Source organism: Polyodon spathula, chromosome 5 (genome assembly GCF_017654505.1).
Source record: "Polyodon spathula isolate WHYD16114869_AA chromosome 5, ASM1765450v1, whole genome shotgun sequence".
Taxonomy (NCBI): domain Eukaryota; kingdom Metazoa; phylum Chordata; class Actinopteri; order Acipenseriformes; family Polyodontidae; genus Polyodon; species Polyodon spathula.
The window spans coordinates 60,147,122-60,164,834 of record NC_054538.1 but is presented as its reverse complement, the minus strand read 5'-3'; the positions used below and the strand labels follow the sequence as shown (position 1 = coordinate 60,164,834).

The window sequence follows — 17,713 nt, the reverse complement described above, 5'->3', positions numbered from 1 at the left end:
CTGGTAGAAACTAAGACCATTTCCCGACCTAAAATACGATCAAAAAACGGCCAGTCTCTTCCCAGGAGAACAGGGTATGGTAAACATTGCGCTACAGCCACTTTAACGCAAGCTGAATAATCACCTACAATAAGTCTAACTTTAGTGGTGGGATAAACCCGAGTTTCTCCATGAATACAGGAGATAGCCACTTTACCCTGTGGCTCCCAGGCTACCCCATCCAAGAGAGCTTGCCGAATCAATGTTTGTGCACACCCAGAGTCCGCAAATGCGTAAGTACTCTTTCCCCCGACCTGTACTCTTAACTGATAAGGGCCCTCCCGACATTCCCCAGTGTTCCTACCTGTTACTGCTGACCAGGATCTTGTCGCCAGGTCCACCTTTATTACTGGACAATTCCTGGCAATGTGTCCAGGCTCATTACATTGGTAGCACACTTGGTTAGGAGGCATCAACGGAGTTAATCTGTCCTGCGAGTCCGCGACCGGCAGGTTAGGGGGATTCTCTCTCGCCCAGGATGGGGCTAACCTCGACCTCCATGGTCTGAAGGTCCGGTTACCCCCTCTGGGCTTCATTGGTTGGTTGGTCCGAGTTAGTTTAGGGGCAGGAGTGGGGTCTGACCCGGCACCTTCGTTTGCGTCTTCGTAGGCCTCCGCCAGGAGGAGGGCATCCTCGAGAGTGGTAGGTCTATTCCTCTTAATCCACTCTCGATTCCCTGGCGGTAGTATAGACGCAAACTGTTCTATAACTATTTTCTGCACCAGTTCTTGGGGTGTATGTTCTTCTGGCCGCAGCCACCGGGTGCACTGATCTAAAAGATATTGTCCCGCAACCCGGGGCCGCATCCCCTTGGACAGCTGGTATTCCCGAAAACGGCGCCGGTATGTTTCCTCCGTGATCCCGAGGCGTGAGAGAATGGCTTCTTTAACTTTAACATAGTCCCCTGCATTCGTGGCCGTCAGGGCTCGATACGCTGCCTGAGCTTCCCCTGTCAGGCAGGGTGCCAATTTCATGGCCCAGTGTTCCCTAGGCCACTCTGCAGCCTCTGCCACTCTCTCAAACGTAATCAAGAAAGCCTCGGGATCATCTTCCGAGGTCATCTTCTGAAGATTAGGCTGAGCTGCAAACATCCGGGCAACCGCTCTCTCTGATGTTGATATTGATAGTTTTTCTACCAGCTGTCCCAAGAACTGGGCGAGCTGTTCCAGGTGCCGTGTCTCTCTCTCCTCTCGCTTCTCCTCCTGCTCCCTAAACATTGTCAAAACTGTAGCTGGATCCATTTTCACTTCTGACACCACGTGTGAGGCGAGAGTGTATTAAATGGAATGTCCAGACAGTAATTTATGTGTACAGAAATAAAATAATTTATTTTTATTTTCTATACACAACAAAAAGGATTAAATAACAAACAAAAAAAACAAAATGGTGTGAGGGAAGGAGTGCAGGGGTGAAATCCAAAACAAACTGATGACACGTCTTTAATTTGTCTTCGTGGTGACCATAAACAAAAAAAAAAAGACAAAAGAAATGTTAGTATTTCAAAAAAAACCCGCTGCACAAAACCAGTCTCTCCCTTCACCCGTTACTCCTCCTACTTTACTTTCGGACCAACCCCGAACACAGTAGTACGTTCCCTTTAGTATGTAATGTCCCGCCTCTGTAGTCAGTGGAACACCAATCCCCAACCGACACGTGTCCTTATCCTTCACTTGACTCCAGTGGCTGGAATTTACATACTCGTACTTCCGCCCCTCACCAAGGTGCCGCCCCTCAAAAGATGACTTTTGCCATGGTCACGAGATCTTGGTAAGGGAAGTCCCGAGTTGGTTTGATGCCACCTACTGTCGGGAGGCTGAATCACAGACCGAAAACCCTTTGACTCATCACAGGAACCAATTGTAAATAAAGAAGAGAACACTTGTAAATATACTACCATTTGGAACTTCTATTTTTCGCACACCACTCATATTCTCATTGTGCCTTTACTAGGTGAGCCACAGGGGACCCTAAATAAGTATTTTTGTGTATCCTGTGTGTATTGAAACACAGCTAAAAAAATGGAAGTATAATTGCAGAAAATGAGGGTATGCAAAATTGACTTCCCCTTTAATTGAATAAGAAAATGGTGGAAATACACCACAGCTTTCTTTTGCATAAGAAAGCTGTGGTGTATGCTTTCTCTATCTGAAAAACGCATTTTATTTATTTATTTATTTATTTATTTTTAGCCAAATGGCTATTACAAGAGCAGTAAAATATTTACAGATACAGATAGTTTATCTATGGTTACCAGACCAATGCCTTTAGAGAGAGGTTGCATAGCAAATATTTGTCCAACAGCTTTATTTTAAAGTATACTATGCCTATAACTACAACAAATATTGTGCAGCATGTTTTTCTATATATATTTATGACTAAACAGTTTTTTTTTATGATGCCTGAATGACAGGTAGTGTGGAACACAACTAAAGTAATCTTATCTCAGTAAAAGGAAAATATGTGTATGTGGTTGTATGAGTGGCGATTGACCACATCACCATTTTTTGTTTGAGCGGCTAAGAAACAGAGGAAATTATACACTCCCACGTGCTTGACAGAATGAGGAACTGGTGTCCACAGAGCTCAGTGGAAGCAGTGAGTCAGTCATAGTATGTGACAAAACTGAACTACACAATAGAAGGTCAGATAACTCAAACTGCCACTAAGGCTAGAAGTGAACAATCACGGAGATGGAACCTAAAAAGGTCAGGGAGGGATATCTGGTTAAAAAGGTAAGATTAAGCACAGTACATTTCTTTAATGTTTAAATATTGTGTAGTTTCAAGAAGGATTCTAAATCATAAATCAATATTAAAAACATCAGTTATGCATGTGTTTCCTATACAATATTACCAGTATATAGAAAATGTCACTTGAAAAAAACAAGCTATCTATTAATTTAGTTTACTTTTTGCTTCTTGAGCTACATTAGAGCTTGGAGATTACAGCATATCAATACCTTTTTATGCCTTAAGTAGGAACAGAGCATGGCTAGCACAGTGACAAGCTTGGGTACCCTTATAACAGCATACTGTGGCAAAGCACAGCCAAACATGGTAAATCACAGAGAGGTATGGGACAAAACTGCAAAAAACATTAAAGGCACAGCAAATGCATAGCATAGGCATGAGAATATCATAAATATAGTAAGAGGACAACAGGTTTTTATAGTGTTGAAGGTACCTTTAACAGCTTTAAAATGTAATAACAATTGTAATGAATATTTTATACTGGTGTGCAGAATCATTGGTATATCATTTTAACTTAAGTGTTTATTCTGAAATACCTCAAGACAATTTGCTCCATCGAGACCACAGAATAAGCTGATGGTATCATACTGAGTAAATAGCATCACAACTCTCATTAACGCAACATTTTTCAGATATTGAACAAGACGTAACAATCTTTCTCAAGTACTGGCTTCTTAAAAAAAACACAGTATATAATATAAATAACACCTGATGACCTAAATTCCCAGCAGTTAAAACTGTGTGGTTTCAAAAACCAGTAACTATAAACACTCAAGCTTCTGCCCTGATGGTTATGATGTTTTTAAAACTAATTCCTGTGAAAAGGCTTGTGTATCACCACAGTGAAAGAAAACTCTTTAGGTGTGTTGCTTTACAAGAGAAAAGGCACCAGAATAGTCTGGAACCTCCTGTAGAACCCATGTGGGCCCATAATGCTGCTATGTTAATCTTTCTTTTTCTCCATCAGCTGCTATAATTCAGTCAGTTTCAAAATCAGACAATGTCTCATATCCTAGCACTTCATGGCAATAGGAATGTTTATTATGCAACAAATTCATAATTAGTCTTAATTATGCAACATGTTTTCACAGAAACCAATATTTATGCAACTTGTTTTTTAAGTGAAATTTGTCAATCGTGGTATAAAATGAATTACAAAGCCATATTATTATTATTATTATTATTATTATTATTTACAAAAATCTAAATAACCATATATGTTTATGGAACAGTTTAATTGGGTGGTAATTTGTTTTAATACTCAGTGTGTCCAAATATACACCATATTCTCATCAAAAAAATGAAAGCACACAAAACACAAAGGTCTGTTTTTTTTGTTTTTGTTCTGCTTTTGTTTCCAAAAATAAGCCCCAACAGTTCAGCTGGCAAAGAAAATTGACAAAAGCCAACATTTTCCAAACAAAACTTCTCTTATTTGAAAATAGTTTGTCAAAGATGTCCACAGTGTAAGGGTTTTACATTTGAGAAAGGAAAACCAAAACCATTTATTTGAAGAACTGCTTAATATGCAATGCAAGCTTTTCATGTCACTGTTAACTTTCCTTCATCTTTAGAAACCAGTGTGTCAAAATAAAATTCATACACTGAAGCTATTTTCAGTTACATACATTTATTATTCAGTATGCACTCAATAGTTTAAAAATAAACATACACATGTAAGAGGGCTGAGGCTGGGTGTGAACTGGTGACACATGCATGCACAGCGCACAAGGTTCTTAACCACAATGCAAAAGGGTTTGTAAGGGATAACATGTGAAAGAGTGTGCATTGTGTTGCATTAACTACAAAAGCAAGAGTAGTAATATTGTTTTTACAAATCGTTTTTGGTGATTTTATACATTTTTAAGATTCATCAATGCTATTATTATTATTATTATTATTATTATTATTATTATTATTATTATTACAACAATATTAAAACATACACTTTTAAAAACATCTTCCTTCATAAATAATACCTAGAAACTTCACAACTGAACCATAAAAAATAAAAACAATGATAAAAATTAAAAGATTTATACTCAAATAAAAGAAAGAAATAACAAAAATGACCGGCATCCACAGACATCAAGAACATCAAGTGAACAAGTGTGTTTTAACAGAAATAGCGGGGCACTTCTCATGTGTGTTGTGGTGTTCCCCTGAGCTGGAAAGGTGGTTGGTTGCTACGTGGGTGAGTAATAAAGTGTGAACAGTGGTCCACAGTTCTGTAGAAATACATTTCCAATAATGACTATCTATAAATACATAAAAATTGTGACTAGTAAAATTAAATGTTCTTTTCTGATAAGATATTTACCCCCCCTCCATCCACCCTTAACCCCCTTGTGATAAGCAGCTGATGCATAGTTCACACATCCTAGTTTCTGTAAGTTGCTTTGGATAAAGGCATCTGCTAAATAAACCAATAATAGTAAAGACCAGCTGCTCGAATGCTTCCCACTGATAAAGGCAGTATCATCTCTTTTCAAGACGTTCTCGCAGTCTTGAGTTATACTTAAAGGAAGTGTCTTACACGTTTTTTGTAAGGAATTTTGAGCTTATAATAAGCTGACCAATCTACATACATTACTTCTGTGAGGTTGTAGTCTGTGTTATAGCCTTATGTAACAAGACATAGGACAAACCAGGTCATTGTGTGATAAAAGGGGCCACACCCTCAATCAATCCTAAGCACATTTTTCTATTTGCTCATAATTAGCTCAATGTGCATTTTGATACTTGCCTTTCAGAACTCAAAGGTTTTCCCATCTGTCACCAGTTGCTTCCGACTTTGTATAGACCAAACTGTTCCTAATAAAATGCCTATATCCTGTGCTTATCATAGTCCCTGCACGTTGGGTTATAGACTTCTCTCCTGTTGGGTGCGGTGATTGCTAGTATTCATTGTGGTATTATGGCAGTTCATTCCTCTATAACGGGGCTGGGAAATTCAGGGACACAAACGTGCTGGGCCAATGTAATAATACCAACCTTGGATAGGCTAAAATTGTTTATTGTTCATATAAATAAAAAATGTAATATTCTGCATCCTAAAGCAGTGCCCTGGAGAACAACAGCATATACTGCAATTGAAGCATGAATTGTGCACTGATAGGGCATAGTTTTGGGAAGTATTGTAATTAAATCTTTGTTTTCTTCTTTTTTTTAAAGAAGTAAGCTGGAGGAAGTAATGTTATTTCCGGTTTAGGTATTTAGGGTTCATACTGTAGGACAGCAAGGAGAAACATCTGAATGTTGTGTGTGCTTTTTTTTATTGCAATGATTTTTCTAGATCTGAAGATGGCCACAAATTTATAATCAACATAAGTGACACAACATGGGAACAGCAGAATGCACTAAAATTCATAGGAATTTGCAGTCATTATTTCAAACTGCAACCATTCTTTTGTATTATTAATTTAATACTGTATTATCATTTGTATAGACTTTTTGGCTTTTGTGTTTGGTGTCTAACTGAACACTTAGATATTGCATACAAATGACATGTGCATGGTAAAATTAAGTCATGAGTCTCATATGGGCAACTAAATAAGTATTTTTAATATGCTTCTTACAAAGCAACACTGGTCAACAGCTATTTGTCGTCACTCTTCCTGATCGATAGGTAGGTTTGCATTGGGTAATAAAAAAAGTAGATCAACATTTTTTTTTTATAGTGTTGTTCTTTTAATGGTGCTGTTGTGTTGACGGTCTCCAACCATTATCCAACACAAGCTAATGGCAACAACTGACTGCCAAGGGCTTTCCATTTTTTATCTATCTATCTAATCGTCTAACATGGATAAAGATATTGCTTTCATTGGTGTTTGTCTGTCAATTATACCTCATAACTGCAGTTGTACCACACACTTTTACCACTGTAAACTTTTATGGGTTTCTGATTGCTTTAAACTCTTGGTCCTTTCAATTTGATGTGTTGTTTCCTCTTCCAAAATAGGGAACAGTGTTTAACTCTTGGAAGGCAGTGTGGGTTGTGCTGTCTGATGACGGGATTGAATTCTACAAGAAGAAAACCGACAACAATCCCAAAGGAATGATACCGCTGAAAGGTGGTTCCATCTCTAGTCCATGTCAAGACTTTGGAAAAAGAATGGTGTGTATGATATCTTGTTATGTTTATTACGAGTTGCTATTTTTAATGTTTGGTTCTGGACAGATAATTGTGCAAAATGGTTTTGTTATTAAACTTAAATGGTACATGATCTCTGTAGGTCTTGGTCACAAGTTTCCCGCTTTAGATAATGGCAGCTGTTCCAGAATTTGCCAAAATATCTAGATCTAAATATACTGACTGGCTTTCCAGATGATATTCCCACTCATCCTTTGGTATAAATTGCTGTGATCTCCAGTTTCTTATACAGAATAATGATAAAATAAAAAGGTTATGTTGATTTATCAGAAGCATAGTTCAGAAGCTTACCGTGTATAATTGAAGTAACTTACAAAAAAATTATGGTGAGTAAGTAGATTCAAGAAAATGCACACAGAGTCCTTTTCTTCAATCAGTTGCCAGGTTTATTGAAATATGCAGGGAGTCTGGTCCCAGGTACAGGACAAACAGAATACTCATCATTACAATGTTTGCATGACATTAAATACCCTTCTGTATAGATGGTCCACCTCCCCTTTCTCTGACACTTAACCAATTGCAAAGGTAATTTAATTTATTGTGTGAGTGTGTGTGTGTGTGTGTGTGTCTAGTATGACAACCTCTGAACTCAGTGCATTCTTCACACTCCTGGAGACAAAAGGTCCATACATCTGCCTTTTGTTATCTTCTTGCGACCCTTTGATCCCAGTGGCTTTATCTCTTTCGATCTCTCTGAAGTCTTTAGAGCCTGTCCCCTTCTAGTCCACAGCATTGTTATCTCGTTAGCTTGCAGTCATTGTTGGGCAGTTTGTAGACGCAACGTCTCTATCAATGGTTAGCAGTACATGCAATTTGAACCAAACAGTCTGCTATCTGCAATATTAGTCTCTTTTCAGAAAAGAACACCAGTATAGCTCTGCCAGTCCACATGCGTAGCAAACTCCTAATCAATTCTCGATCCATGTTTTCCAACAATAATCAATAAAGACTGTGTAGTGTGATGACTGTGACAGCAAAAATCTGATTACACAAGGTATGCCACTAAGGAACCATTTCAGTTTTTTAAATTTTTTTTTATCTATTGTTCTGCACAAAATCTACATAGAGGATATATTATAATGGGTGTCACTATCACATTTTTACCACAAGTGATGGTAGACCTGATAAGTCTTTTAAACATGAGTGAGGAAAGTCTGATCATTCACTGAGACCTCTTTTATATTCTGTTTATATACCAGGCCACTTTTTCAAGCTTGCCCTGGTGTCAAATTCTGTACATTTTACAAGGTGGCTTTGATTGAAGAAATCACCAACCAACAAATCCAACATATATTATTTATTAACTACAAAACAGGAGGATGTAACAGAAATGAATGGCTTTACTGTTGTACAGTGGAATGATTACATTGAGGTAGTCTTTATATGGAGTGAGTGTACTGTACGCACTAATATTTTGTAATTCTTTACAAAGGCTAAATCCTTTTGAAATGAGAAGTATAAGAAAAAGAAAGTAGTGTACTAAGACAGGGTAATGCATCCTCAGTTGCATGTACATTTTCATATGGCCATTGATGAACACTAAGCATACATGTACCCTTTCTTTCAGTTTGTCTTTAAACTCAGCACAGGAAAGCAACAAGATCACTTTTTTCAAGCTGCTTTTCTAGAAGAGAGGGATGCCTGGGTAAAAGACATCAAGAGAGCAATCACCTGCCTTGAAGCGGGAAACAAATTTGCAAGAAAATCAACTCGGAAATCAATAAGATTGCCAGAAACTGTCGATTTAGGGTAATTCTTAATTTGTCCAAGGGAATTGCATTCAAAAAACATAATATGGTACTGATTTTCTATTATCTATCTATGAACACTGAATTAACTGTAACACATTTTCCCAAATTATTACAGTTGTTACTTTTACTGTACAAATATAATGCATTCACTTTTTGATGTGTGATCACATTAGACTTAGTTCAAATCAATGAGACAATATATTAGGAATAGGTTTTTAATTTTTACGTACAACCATCTTAAACATCTCTGAGCTTTACCAACGGAAGCCATTGAGTAAATTGATTTTATGATTATTATACTACTGTAATATTTATAAAATGTTATGTCAGAATTGTTTTCTTTCTTTTAGCGTTCTTTATCTTTCCATGAAGGACCAAGACTCTGGGGTGAAAGAACTGAAACTTGAGAAAGACAAACGAGTTTTCAATCACTGTTTCACAGGTTGTACATGTTTTACAATCTTGTGTGTGTCTCAGTTTATACTGAACAAACTATAAGACATTGGATAATTAAATAAACAACAAGAAATTACCACACAGAAAATATGTTAGCCAAACTTTCTAATCTTAGCAAAGGGCTTGTGATACCACAATACTGGTATATAAGTGCCATTTAAGCAAATACATTATGTAACTGCTGAAGTTTTGATTAATCTTAATGCAGTATTACTTAATAGTTTAAATTAGCCTTGGTGTTTTTTTTTCTGTCATTCATACATAACATATTCTTGGCATCCTAAGTTTTGTCAAAAAATATATACATATAAGATATCAGTTTTAAACAAGCATCATTTTGTGGGAGTTTATTTAAGTCATTATGGCATTATGGACCATTTGGGTATGGGGCCGAAGATAGTTGAGTGCGCTATTACATCCAAACGGTCCATAATGCCCGGTAATGCCCTGTGTGTTGGGTCTTATTGCTTTTGTTCTTCAGTATTACAGCACACTTAATTATCGTTTTTATTTAGCTGTATTTGTTTAGTTTTTTCTTTTTTTTAATGCACTCTAAAATGAATGTTCTACAAAATATAGTCTGCCATTGTACTGACATTGCCTACAAACTTCTCTATAAAATGAGCATTTTTAAAACTGCACACTCTTATTTGAATACAATGAAAACAAAGATCAGAAAAAAAAAAAAAAATTGTGTAAGTGTTTATTTCTAGGACTCCAAGATAGAATGGCTGGAAGACTATTGTTCTTGTAAAGATTATTATTTATTATTATTATTATTATTATTATTATTATTATTATTATTATTATTATTTTCTGCCGCCACCAAAATTGACCAAAATCAATGGCATCAAAGCCACTAAAACTACGAGAACCATTGTAGCTATTGCCCTCAAATTTCACATATATGTTGAGGACGGTATGCAATTACACAAAACACTTTTCGGGGGTGACCATACGCCATGTGTAGCCGCCATTTTGGGTTCGACGTTTTCGCCTTAAAATGCAACTCCTCTACCACCGCTTGACCGATTAAACGGAAACTTTGCAGGTAGCTTATTAAACATAAAAGCATCAAAAGTTATTAATTTGATGAGTTTTTGTCAATCCAAGATGGCCGACATGGACCAATCAAAATCCAACATCAAAAAAATTGCTCGGAAATGTCACAAAACTTCTGGTATTGGTAAAGACCTATGCGTACTTGTACCTGAGTGAAAATGGTGCTACTGGGTCACATGGTATGGCCGCCGTTTTGGATTGTGAATTATTTTTGGAAGATTTTCAAAACTCTTCTCATGAATGGAAAATAGTATAGCTGTGAAACTTTGTCTACATAGTCCTTTCGTGTTCATGATTGATTCTCTTTAATGAAAAATCGATAGGTCACATGATGTAGTGGCCATGTTGGATTTTGTTTAAAAAGCTTAAATGACAATTCCTCAGAAACCCTTTGGCCGATTGACATGAATCTTGGTATACTTTAACTTTGTACTATCCTCTATTAGTGCTATTAGGCAAAAATTGCTACATAAAAAAGCATGGCCATCATGAGCCAATCAAATTGCAGCTTTTCTAAATGTGCATACATTGGCCTTTTTTGCTATTTTTCTGTGGTAGTGTTATATTCTTATATTTCAGGATGTTAGAGGCTTTTGAAATGTTGTGTCTGTGAAATGAGGGTGATAAGTCACATAATTTAGTGGCCAAGGTGCATTTTTCAAAAATGCGGCAATGTCTCGTTCTCGGACACAGTTTGACCAATTGTTGTGAAACTTTGGAATCATAAAATTAGTAACACCCTTTTCACTGTGGCTTTTGGCATGTTGCTGCATAAACAACATGGCTGCCACAAGCCAGTCAAATTTCAGCTGTATTCAATATGCTTTTTTTCAAGTATATAATGTGAAACTTGTGCCATATATGTGATTAGATTATAGAGTATTTATGTTTCTAATTTTGTCAATCCAAGATGGCCGACATGGCCCAAACAAAATCTGGCATAAAAAATGTTGCTCAAAATTTCACGACACTTCATACATGGGTAAAAGCCTATGAGGACATGAACCAGAGTGAAAATGGTTGCGGACATGTCACATGGTATGGCCACCATATTGAATTTTTCATGCGTTTTTGATGCTATTCACTTCTCTGAAACCACTTACTGCATAGATGTGAAACTTGGTGTATAACGTGCCATTTAAGCAAATAAGAAATGTTCTTAACACATTTACTCTGTTTGAATAGCTGTAAACTACTGATAGTAAGCATATTCTAAAATGATGCTTACCAATTAACACAATGCTCATATGATTTCCATTTTCATGAATTTGAAACCATACTTTGTTGTGCTGTAAATGCTTGGAAGCCATAAAGTCGCCTACAACTTCTGGTTTCTAATGAAGTATGGTACACAGAAAAATAAATCACTGAAAAATACAGTAATCCCAAGAATCTGCATTTTTGTATGAAATTGGGCATGAATAGGGTATATTGTGTGTTACTATTAGAATGGATAGTTGTACGTGATTAATCTGGATTATTTGTTTTAGTTGCTTTGAAACACCCCCAACTCATTTTAACTTGCTTTCTGGCTACAAGGAAACACTGTCATTGACTGGCTGATGGCAAACAACAAGATAAGAAATCGGCAGGAGGGTCTAATGCTTGCGACAGCTCTTCTCAGTGAAGGTTATCTGCAGCCTGCTGGAGACATTTCCAAAAACGCAGTGGAAACAGTATCAGATGTCACACTCCTTGATCAGCATGATGCTCTTTATTACTTTGTAAGTATTGTTATTGTGAAATGATTTCCACCACCTCAATGACAGGGCCTGGGTTTACTGTTCTTTAACTGTCACTTTGGAAGCAAATACTGTTAACTGGCACACAGTCACAAATCTCATGCTATGTCAACCAATAAATACATATTGAAAATACATATTCTAAAAATAATTTCAGAGCTAAAGCTGCTTTTCAGAGGGTGCCTTTTACAGCAGATTACAAATAAACTTCCGAATGCCTTCCTTTTTGTAAAGCTCGTGTTGATTTTTGCAGGCAGACAGTGGCTTTTACTGTGAGGGATACTCGAGCGACGAAGATGTTGTTTTGAAAGAGGAGTTCAGAGGGGCAGTTGTGAAACAGGGGTGCCTATTGAAACAGGTTAGAAACAGCTTTTTAATTTCTTTTTTTTTTCCTTTTCAATTCAAATATTTACATCCCAATCCGAGACAACAATGGCGTTTTACTCAAGTGTTTTTCTGAGGATAAATACACCAGTAAAGGTAGAATAAATATTAAATACTTACAATTATGTATCATTCATGTTTTTTGGTTTCCCATTCTTTTTAGACACCATAAACATTATTTGGAATAAATTTGTTATTACATTCTTGAAACACATTTTTTAAAAGTTACCAGCAGCCAATAACTCAGCCCATCACAATGCAATTGTCAGCAGGTAATCTCACACATGTGTAGAAGCAAAGACTAATAACACTATGTAACACAATTTTTGTTCCTGGGTAGTAAGTGTTATTTCCTAATTGCTTATGCCTCAAAAGTATAGAAAATGGCTATTATTCCCCACAAACTTTGCTTTTGTGACCAGGACAGTGATATTTTGAAATTTACCTATTTCTAATGAGAAAACGGTCTTTTCGTTCACATAAAGTCAGAAAAAAACAACATATGAATCCAAATTAACATGTATTTATACGAAAGTAATACAAAAATGACTACAAAAGATTTATAAGTGAGTAGTTTTTCGGGATTTACGATTATACTGTAAATCACTTTCACGAATCAGCCCCCAAATGTAGTCTCCCATCATGTTCTCGTTATACTGTCCTTGGTAGCGACGTTCAAAGTCCAGTATATCCTGGTGGAAGCACTCGCCTTGCTCCTCCGAGTACGCTCCCATGTTCTCCTTGAATTTATAAAGATGAGCATCAAGGATATGGACTTTGAGGGACATCCTACAGCCCATTGTGCCGTAATTCTTCACCAGCGTCTCAACCAGCTCCACATAGTTTTCGGCCTTGTGATTGCCCAGGAAGCCCCGAACCACTGCGACAAAGCTGTTCCAAGCCGCTTTCTCCTTACGAGTGAGCTTCTTGGGAAATTCAGTGCACTCCAGGATCTTCTTTATCTGTGGTCCGACGAAGACACCGGCTTTGACCTTTGCCTCAGACAACTTAGGGAAGAAGTCTTGAAGGTACTTGAAGGCTGCCGACTCCTTATCTAGAGCTCTGATAAATTGTTTCATAAGGCCCAATTTGATGTGCAGTGGTGGCATCAGCACCTTTCGGGGGTCCACCAGTGGCTCCCACTTGACGTTGTTCCTCCCCACAGAGAACTCGGTCCACTGTGGCCAGTCCCGCCTGTGGTAGTGCGCCTTGGTGTCCCTGCTGTCCCAAAGGCAAAGATAGCAGGGAAACTTGGTAAAACTGCCTTGGAGACCCATCAAGAATGCCACCATTGCAGCCTCTTGATGCCATCTCAGAAAAATGCAGATATGTATCCACTTAGGCAGCTGGAACTAAACTGAACTGGTGGGCTTAAGGCCCCTGTATTTATACTACTATTTATATTACTGGAAAGTTCTAGAAAGTTCTAGAAGTTACTCCAAGTTTATTCAGCACTGAATCTATCTGGAATGTTCTGGAAAATAGGTAAATTTCAAAATATCACTGTCCTGGTCAGAAAAGCAAAGTTTGTGGGGAATAATAGCCATTTTCTATACTTTTGAGGCATAAGCAATTAGGAAATAACACTTACTACCCAGGAACAAAAAAAAAAAAAAAAAAATGTTTACACGGTGTAATCAGACTAATAATTAAATTAGCCTCACTCTTACTTTAAGTCTTACACTGATGATACCAAAAAAAAAAAAAAAAAAAACTTGTGGGGGACTGAATAGAAGCACTGTAATGGTCTTTAGTGCATCTTCCCATGAACCTTTACATTTGTAGACCTATGCTCTGTTTGTTCCACCTTTACTGTTATGTGAGAATAAATAAATACTTAAGAATGCCTCACTATGATTTTTTATTTTTTTTTAAACGTTTTTATAGATGTTATCCTGGAGGAATAATAAATGACTCATATTGTTTTGATTATTATCAGTTTATTGTGTTCAAATCGTTTCCTCCTGTGGCTTAACGCCTTCCTCAATTTTTAATTTTTTTTATTTGCTTTACATGAAGAATGGACATATAAATTAAATATTAAGAAGACCGGGGAGATGTATTGTTCTTTCTCAGATAGCATCCTTAAAGCCCACCTAATATGAGAAGTAAACTATTGAAGCTTGACAAGACTTAAAACTGGGATGCTAGTAAAAAATGAAAACCCTCAATGCATCTATGTTCCTTCCTTTTAGGCCATAACCCAGAATATAACACATGTGATTGAGTTGCTTTGGGTTATATCTTTTGTATATCTTTGGCTTATTGTGCAATGGGCATCCTTTGTATACTAACTACACAATGAAAAAAAAACAAGAAAACAATTACATTCTTTAAAATACAGGGTCATGTTCATAAACCTCTAGTGAATATCCATTCTACATCCTTCATACATAACTATAGACACCCAAAAATAACAATTTGAGTGTATCATTGACCCGACAGCTATGTGTGTATTATGGTTTGCATGAATGTGGTTAGGATAATCTCCACGACCAGTATCCCAGCCATAGGACATTGATATACTGGGACTCTACTGCCTAGTAAAGGTAAAACAAAAACAGCTGGACCAGTCAATATACAGTAGTCATCACTGTGTAGCTCTTAAAAAGCCTGAAACTTGGTAGAAAGGCAGATTAGGCCCAGAACCCTACTGAAAACCAGTTGGTTTGTTTCCAAATTCTTAACTGACAAAACGATACTGCAATACCTTGAGTACATTTAAACAAAACACCTCAAACATGGCTGAAAGTCAGATATAGCCAAAGTCCAGAACCCTATTGCAAGTGTGCCACACTTACAACTGTTGGCCACTTGTAATGTCTGTGAAAGCTATTTGACTTTTAAGAAAGATGTAAGCAATTGATAAATACAACATTTGTCTTTATAGGGACACCGAAGGAAAAACTGGAAAGTGAGAAAATTTATTCTAAGAGATGATCCTGCCTACATGCATTATTATGATCCTACCAAGGTAATATTATACTCTCATATTACTGTCTTATTTAGTTCATGTTGCAGACCAGTACTGTAACTTTATTAGCACATGTATGCACATGATTTAATATTTAGTTAATTGTTCCAGAAGAGCAAAAATCATAAATATCACACTTTGATGGATTTAAACAATGTTCATATTTTATTTGAATGATTTGTTTGCAATCATTCTTATTTATTTTGAGGCTGCTTTATTTCTCTATATTTACTCAGGAAAATGCAGCACCAAGCATTGTCGTGGTAACTAAACACGTGATTTTCTTATGAACACTGCAATAATGGAATCAGGATATTCATCATGTTTACAAAAAGATATACATAAATAAATAACTGGCTACAGGAAGATAACCCCATAAAAATGTATTCTTCAAAGGAAATTAAGAGGTGAACTTTATTTTGGTCTATAAAGAAATGATATGTAAAAACAAAACAAAAAAAACACATTTTGAGCAACGTAAATATCACAAAAAAGAAACTGCCAAAAACACTAGTACTTCTTTGTAGTACATGCTTTTACAATAGAATGTAACCCTTTTTTTCCCCACAATGCCATTGGAATGGTAACTAGTTTTATCCTAGATTATTATTTAAAAGACACCTTTATCCAACGCGACTTACAGAGACTAGGTGAACTATGTATCAGCTACAGTCACTTACAAGAACATTTCACCTGTAAGACGCAACACAAGGAGGTTAAGTGACTTGCTCAGGGACATACAGCAAGTCAGTGAGCGAGCGAGCCAGGATTTGAACGGGGGACCTCCTGGTTACAAGCCTGTTTCTTTACCACTGGACCACATAGTCTTCTATAGATACAACACCCTAAAAACAACTGTGCTGGAAGAAGAAAGGGTTTTATTAAGCAACAAATGAATTATACTAAGCTGAGTTTTCCAGCACACCAGAATAAAAAAACTTGAAATGACAGATTACCCTGTATACACAGTAATGCTTCCTGTACCATCTTTGAGAAGCTTTTAATTTTAAATATATTGCTTTTAATTTGTCTACAGGGTGAGGATGATGCTCTTGGTGCTATCCATTTGCGTGCTTCTGTGGTGTCTGCTGTAGAACAGGTACCAGATGGTAAGCATTCAAGAGTATATAGATCAGTGTTCTTCATTTCAAGGCCCGGGGGCCACTGGTGGCCCCTGGTGGACTTTAGTGCACCCATGACGTGCTGCCACCGACAATACACAAATGTGAAAAAGGCAGTGTGGCGGCCCTCACACTGATGTCTTATCGGCAAAAGTGGCCGCCCTCTGAAAATTAGTGAAGAACACTGATTTAGATCATATATGAGCTGTTTCTTATTAAATGTGCCACCCTTTGGATAGCGTGTAAAACCAGGGTCCTGTTTACTGTATGTGTTTTACACTGGGCTCATGGCTTTAACTGCAGCCCAAAAATCCGAAATACTCATCTAGCATAAGGTCATAAGTGTATACTCAGAGGGCCATATTTAAATAAATCAGACCTGCTTTGCCTACCTGTCTATCTGTTTATCTAAGATTAACAATGTTATGTTCTTTTTTAGCTAAGAAATATGACATAGAAGGCAATCTCTTTGAAATTATCACATCAGATGAAACTCACTACTTTCTACAAGCAGCTACATCTACTGAGCGGAAAGAGTGGATCCAGGCCATTCAAACTGTGGCCAAGACTGGAAAATAGTGACAAATGGTGGAAATACTGGGGAAATATTTTCTAATCTATTAATGTTCTAAAGCAATTTCTTATTTTTTTTTTTTTTGCTACTGAATAATACTTAACATTTATTGCCACAAAATTAAGTTATGTGTCCAATTCATATTCATACTTTGGATTGAAATACTTTTCTTGAAAATTGCATTTATTATTTCTGTCATTTTCACCCAAAAAGCACACATACATATCTATCTATCCCTAAGTTCTAAAGGTATATTTGTGTGAGTAGCATTTATAATATTGTATAAAAACTCTATTTAGCTCTTAATTTATTGGAACTTTTTTTTCTTTTCATATAATCTACAGAAAAGTTACAAAAACCTATTGTTCCCTTACCAATCTCAGATACAAGTACATGTACAGAGCACTCAAAAATCTTCAGAAACTAAAAAAAAACTATCCAACAAAGCAAAAAATAATCCAACCTTGGATAGTCTTGTACCTGGGGAATATGTATAGTGGTGAATGATAAGAGATGGGCAGGTTTAATAGAAACAAGAACTACTGTTTCAGTGCTTCCTAACCCCAATCTGTATTCACTGTTACTTAAAAAAAAAAAGCTTAACATATGAATGTGAAAGTATAGAGCTGCAGGTGAAAGTATTGGCACCCTACACTTAATATAAGATAATTCAAGAAAACCTGTTAAATACAAAGACCAAAATACAT

At 36.7% G+C, this 17,713-nt stretch overlaps 1 protein-coding gene across 1 annotated transcript; it reads left to right on the top strand.

Annotated features, from left to right (window-relative positions):
* The first annotated feature begins 2,620 nt into the window (after positions 1–2,620).
* On the top strand, positions 2,621–17,713 carry plek (pleckstrin). Its single transcript, XM_041250889.1, has 9 exons — positions 2,621–2,771; positions 6,751–6,906; positions 8,510–8,691; positions 9,044–9,135; positions 11,751–11,935; positions 12,207–12,311; positions 15,228–15,311; positions 16,348–16,420; positions 16,872–17,713. The coding sequence occupies exons 1-9, from the start codon at positions 2,730–2,732 to the stop codon at positions 17,009–17,011; spliced, it is 1,059 nt and encodes a 352-aa protein (XP_041106823.1). The 5' UTR covers positions 2,621–2,729; the 3' UTR covers positions 17,012–17,713.